At 41.4% G+C, this 6098-nt stretch overlaps 1 protein-coding gene across 1 annotated transcript; it reads right to left on the bottom strand.

The window, feature by feature from the left end:
- Nucleotides 1-485: 485 nt before the first annotated feature.
- On the bottom strand, nucleotides 486-6098 carry LOC110849613 (probable glucan endo-1,3-beta-glucosidase ARB_02077). Its single transcript, XM_022097043.2, has 18 exons — nucleotides 5950-6098; nucleotides 5761-5874; nucleotides 5374-5406; nucleotides 5216-5304; nucleotides 5018-5139; nucleotides 4518-4643; nucleotides 4327-4448; nucleotides 4162-4254; nucleotides 3631-4093; nucleotides 3462-3560; nucleotides 3232-3398; nucleotides 3018-3162; nucleotides 2651-2767; nucleotides 2356-2378; nucleotides 1700-1735; nucleotides 1606-1631; nucleotides 1438-1539; nucleotides 486-1133 (listed from the first exon to the last, which is right to left on the bottom strand). The coding sequence occupies exons 1-18, from the start codon at nucleotides 6028-6030 to the stop codon at nucleotides 755-757; spliced, it is 2337 nt and encodes a 778-aa protein (XP_021952735.1). The 5' UTR covers nucleotides 6031-6098; the 3' UTR covers nucleotides 486-754.

Here is a 6098-nt window from a genome sequence, read left to right as displayed (position 1 = left end):
AGCAAAACTTTACTACGCGGTTGTACATAATTTCTTCTCCGCAACATTAGTGTCGCTTGTCTCCGGCACTATGCGATCAAGGTAATAATTTTTGTCTCCAAATTATTTTGAGTGTGCCAGGCTATGAGCGTCTCGAAATTTATGCATTTCACTCTTTTATTTGCTCATCCATACCTCCAAAAATTCCGGTGTAAATTCAACACCGTGCGGGGTGCATATATGATTCCCCCGTCGCGGTGTAAATCATTGTCACCACCATGGTGTCAAATTTACACCACGTGGTGACAAACTTGCACCAATATGGTGAAAAATTTACACCGAGCGGTGACAAATTTACACCAAGATATTTACACCCGCGTAACTACGCCGCATTATATGCAGTGCACAAATGACTTGTACGAGTTAATGGATATGAAATAGTAAAGACATTTGCAGAATAAAAATTGGAACTACCGAAATTCATTTGTCATCCATAGCTGATGATATTGTTCTGCAAATATCTTTTATTCTTTCCGAACGCATTTTTGTACTTAAAGAACTCTTTTCTTGAGATCCTCACTTTGAACTCTCGTAAAAATTTTATTTTTGATCGAATCTTTACGAAACTCTGGAATTGTAAAGATTAGTGAAGCATAAATATTTTACAAAAATTTGAGTGGGGGAATGGGATGACAAGGGAAATTAGTGGTTTTACGTAATGAAGGTACATATTACAAAAGCGTTCCAATTAAATATATCCTGGTAACTTTATTGTTTAAACATGTGCCAAAAATGCGTTAATGGTTTGACAAAAGCCATTCGTGTTATCTCCCGATCTAGCCAACACTTTTGTATTTCCTTCCACCACCATGTTAATGGCAGCCTTGGTGTTGGCATTGAACATATAGAAATTGCTGTTGTTTTCCACATTGATCATTGAAGTCTGGCAGTCCTCCGTGTTTAAGCAAGTCTGATCATAATTGTTGAAAAAATTGTACATCCCTGCACCGTAGATGTACACATTCTCAGAGTTGCGGACAGTTACAGCGTACGACATTGGGCAGCGGACATCACCTGGAGTGCAGTGGGCGTAGGTCGGGTCGTCAAAGGCGGCATTTGGGGTGTAAGGTGCCGGGGCAGGAGGGGATGATTGCCTTCAAAGTAATTTTTTATGGTTACAGACAGTGTTGCATATTTCCCGTCCAAAACAGTGTTTCCCAGGACAGTGGGAAAAGTGTCTTTTACCCACCCACTTTGTCCCACTGGGAAGTGGGAAAAATGGAGCGCCATCTAGTGTAATCTGCATAAGAACTAGCTGTTTTCCACTTTTTCCCATTTCCCACTGATTTTGGTGGGTGGGAAAAAGGCACTTTTTCCCACTGTCTGGTAAAAAGTGGTTTATACCACTTGCAACACTGGTTACAGAGCTCATCAACTTGTAGAATATTAGAGGATTACCAGTATGCAGTTTCAGATTGGATCATGGTCAGGAAAACGTTTTTGGCGCCAGAAATTTGGTACTGTGAGAGCACATTGTGCTCTGACTGGGTCCCGTAGAACCTTCGGAACGATTACAATTAGTTCGTGAGTGGGAATGGAAACTGATTTATTTAAGCAATAACTTACCACACAGGCCCATCAGTGGCACCGACCTGGAGAAATTAAGTTTTGCTGATATTATATGTTGTTTACTGTTAGCATTTGCGGATTAGTTGCTTACCACAATTCCTCGGCCGGTGTAAATGGAAATTTGACCCTGGAATAAAATGTGTATGGAAAATGTAAAGAGTTTGTACCTCCTGCTACGATTGACAAATTTGATCCGGAAAGTTTGCCCACACACAAAATAATTTGGTAATAAAATCATCACCGCGTGTAGTAACTATGATGCTCTATCGCGGTGGTTACGATTTCGTCGCCAAAGAGTAACAAATAATTCTGCGAAATTTAAATTCATCACTACCCGGCAAGAAATTGTTACCAGCATGGTAGAAAGTTTGATTTTGGTAGAAGTTAGTGTAACTCTTTGGGGATAAAGTCGTAACCACAGCGATAGAGCCAAATAGTATCACCAAATTATTTTGAGTGCACTTTCAAGATACGGGGCTTTCCGGAAATTCCAAAAACCTAATAATTCTAACTCTCTATTGTTTATGGCGCGGAAGAGAAAATATGAGTTTATGATAAAAAGTTTATGATTAAAAGTCTTTGAGTTCTAATTTTAATTCAATTTTTCAGGGTTCGGAAACTTCTAAAAATTGAAGCAAAAAAACCAATTTTATAAATCGAAGATCAACTTCTATCATATCAAAAATAATAAGTTGGTGTCTAAAAAACTTTAACCCAAAAAAACAAAGCATGCAAAATTACACGAACCTCGTTAACGTCCAAGTCGTGGTCTAAACAAAATAAGGTATTGATAAGTAGAGCCTATATTTCTTTTAATTTTTGATATTAGGCAGTTTGTGGAGCTACGTTTTTAGAATTTCCGTAACGCTCCGTATCTCACGGGAGTGGTCAAAATTTTCAAAATGCATACGGAAAATGTGAACCCTACCCCCACCATAATTTGCAAATTTCTTCCGGAAATTTTGCCCACTCCCGTGAGATACGGAGCGTTACGGAAATTCTAAAAACGTAACGGCACAAACTGCCTATTAAATGTATTTACCAGCAACCCAAGCCCAAACATTTTCAAAGAGTCCACTTCCCGATTCCGTTACGTGAAGGAGTGTGTGCACTCCCATGCACTCACGCCCATTGACTGGACCCCTGGGACAATTGGTGCCTACAGATTATTTGGACAACTGGTCATTAACGGTACACTACAAAAAACCCGGTGTAAATTCAACACCGTGCGGGGTGCATGTATGACTCCCCCACATACATTTACACCGCAGTGTAAATCATTGTCACCACCATGGTGTCAAATTTACAATACGTGGTGACAAATTTAGACCGAATATACACCAAGATATTTACACCCGCGTGACTACACCGCATTATTTGCAAATTCATATTAAATGAGCACCACCGACCTGTAAGTTCTGACCCCCTAAATCCACCAACTCGAAAGTGACTGTCCCACATGCAGGCGGCTCCATTGGCGCTCTGTTTGATATTCCATTGAACTAGAATGGCTCCCGGTTGGGCTCCTTTGGAAGCGAAGAACAAATCTGTGATCTAAAATATGTATAAAAAATTAGTTATAGGTCTCTAACTAGGACAATTTAGTAACTGAGCAATGCAAACCTCAACGGTCCCAACATCCCCGGGATTTCCAACCTTAAGCATGGGAAGTGGGTTATTCTCGTCCAAGAATTCCGACTGTGGGCCTCCAGCCATCAACACGCTCCAAAGCTCTCCAATGATTCTAGAGCCGGGTGGGACGGTGACGGTTTTACTGATAACGTAGCTTCCTGAAAAGACAAATCTTTCTAGTTTACTACCACTTGATCAAGGCAAAGTGGAAGATTACATACCTGCCGGAAAGTAGACAACTTTTGAATTAACGTTAGCATTGATAACGTTTTGGATAGCGGTAGAATCATCCGTGACACCATCGCCCATTGCTCCACCGGCTGAAATAGATAAATATCGGTTCATTAAAAACGTCCCCTTTTCATTATTTTGTGATATCCAATCTCGTACCTTTCACAGAGGCAAAGTCATTCACCCCGAGTTGCTCGTATTGCGGCCTAGATTTCACAAAGAAACGACCCTGTTCACCTAACAAGAGTGGGCTTTTATTGACCGGTGGAAGGTCTGCCGTTGCAAATGCGACGTTTCCTGAATCATCCGTGTATCTCGAGCCTCTCCCCCAGGCGGCAATTGTCATCGAACCGCCAGGCAACACGGTCCCACCATTCATGTCGACGACAGCGTTAATGACATTTTGGAGAATGACGTTATCCAAAAGTAGCGTGTTTGAGGTATCGTCCACATTAGGTGCAGTGTTGAGTCGAAGCCTAACAGCTGACCCGGTGTTCGAGACGGTCGAGTCCATAAAGAGTATGGAACCTACGCCTGAATTTACGATGTCGGAAGATGCCGTCATGTCAATTCCGACGCGACAATCGTTAATTAAAAGATTGGAGAATGTCCATTGCCAATTCTGCGTCAAAATATGGTAACGTTACCGCTCCAAGTTGTAAACTTGAAATTTAGTGGAACATAACTCACCCAAATCATCATGATGGCAGTGTCGCAGCCGTCAAATTCCAAGTTTCTTGATAAAAATTGCTGATTACCAATCTGTAGCCCGTATTGTCCTCCCTGTAATCATGAGATGATTTTGTTAATCCCGTCAACTCTAAGCTTAAATGGATACAGGAGTGTGGAGCGTACTTCGAATTTCAAGTCCGACATGAAACCGCCAGAACCATTTTCGATGAAAACTCCCTTCTGATTAGTTCCCAGAGCTCGGGACATGACAAACCGTATGTTTATTAAAGATGTGGCTTGGGAGACTGCGTGGATCAAGACATGTGCGTTAATTGTCATGCTAGTTAAGTTTATTAAGATAATGGTGGACAAACCTTGCCAATGCATGCCCGTTGCGCCAGAGTTGGTTGGTGTTAGAGTCAGATCAATGACAAAGTTTCTAACTTGGCGGAAAAAGTTGTTTTGATTGGTGTACCAATTATTTCCTCCGGCACCGTACGCTATCAAGTATAAATTAAGGTTTTAATAATTACACATAAACAAAATGGGAACATACCCTGCAAAAAATCCGGTGTAAATTCAACACCGTGCGGGGTACATATGTATATGACTCCCCCTTCGCGGTGTAAATGATTGTCACCAACATGGTGTCAAATTTACACCACGTGGTGACAAACTTGCACCAATACGGTGAAAAATTTACACCAACCCGTGACAAATTTAGATCAAATTTACACCAAGATATTTACCCCCGCGTGACTACACCGCATTATTTGCAGTGTGGGTTGCCAAGGAGTAAAATGGTATGTTTCGCATTATGTCAGGGTCTACCTTAACTTAGAAGAAATCTCAATCTAGATTAAAATATTCTTACGATTTGCATCAAGTACCGCCATCCCTGAGAAGTTAGGGGCTGCCACGATCGTAGGTGGATTCAAAGCGTCACCAACCAATTGTGAGAAGTAGTACATGATAATCGGCGATGAGACGCGGTACCTAAGAAGGATGAATCATGCGCCATCAGCTCGACTACAACGTGGCTCAGAGCTATTAACGTAAAAAATAACCCCACCTGCCGGGCGGGAAGTAGATCAAGGCTGGTTGAATAGTAGATGAACCACAGCCTTGTCCACATCTACCTCCTGAAGAAATTGCGGTATTCTAAATAATAAAGGTGTGCTAATCATTAGTAACAAATTTGGATGCAGAATCACAATAAATAAATCGTACAATGCAGGCAGTGTCGTCCGTGATTCCATCCCCCTATAATTTAATTTAACATATTATGTAACACGTTTTTGTGAGGTGTTTAAGTTCACTCTAAGAAACTGGGTGATAGCCGTAACCACGTTCATCACCATATGACTCTACCGCTTATGGTGGTAGGCATCGCCATCTTCTTGGTGACATTATATCACCACTATTTGATAGATACTATACCACCGAATTGGTAACAAGCCACGACCGCGCGGTGACGTATTACCGCCGACAAGTGATACATTACATACCACCGGCCGGTGACATACTACTACTGCTCGGTGGAGTCATATATAGTCACCGCCCGGTGATAGCATTTCTTAGAGTGTATTATTTATTATGTAAATATTTATTCCTTACCACGCAGCCAAATGTCATCACGTTCCGGTAGACTTGATAGGTTGCAACGTTCGGATTAAAGGTGGCTTGTCCATGCTCAATACCATTAATCCAGAACTCCGCCTGTCGGGTTGACTGTACAAGTTGGGAATAATATATTGTTAATTTTTAATTTTTAAAATTAACCGCCTTGTAGCGATATTAAATTACGTTTGAGGAGTGGACATTGACACAATGTGTCGCAATGGCAAGTCCAGCCAAAAGTGTTGCGATCGTTATATAATTCCTCATTCTGTAGTATGTCTGGTCTCAAGAGAAACTTGAATGGGTGCCGCACCCAAGGCGTACCTCATTTTATA

The sequence above is a fragment of the Folsomia candida genome, unplaced genomic scaffold (assembly GCF_002217175.1).
Source record: "Folsomia candida strain VU population unplaced genomic scaffold, ASM221717v1 Fcan01_Sc005, whole genome shotgun sequence".
NCBI lineage: Eukaryota > Metazoa > Arthropoda > Collembola > Entomobryomorpha > Isotomidae > Folsomia > Folsomia candida.
The sequence above is the reverse complement of the archived record's forward strand: the minus strand, read 5'-3'. Positions and strand labels throughout refer to the sequence as shown.

Bases quoted from the DNA above. Each gene is read 5' to 3' on its own strand.
- LOC110849613 (XM_022097043.2), bottom strand. From the start codon at position 6,030: ATGAGGAATTATATAACGATCGCAACACTTTTGGCTGGACTTGCCATT. The intron at 3,163-3,231 runs GTTTGCATTGCT...TACATATTTTAG, and splicing joins GGGATGTTGGGACCGTTGAG to ATCACAGATTTGTTCTTCGC. The intron at 1,632-1,699 runs GTAAGCAACTAA...TAATTTCTCCAG, and splicing joins ACACCGGCCGAGGAATTGTG to GTCGGTGCCACTGATGGGCC.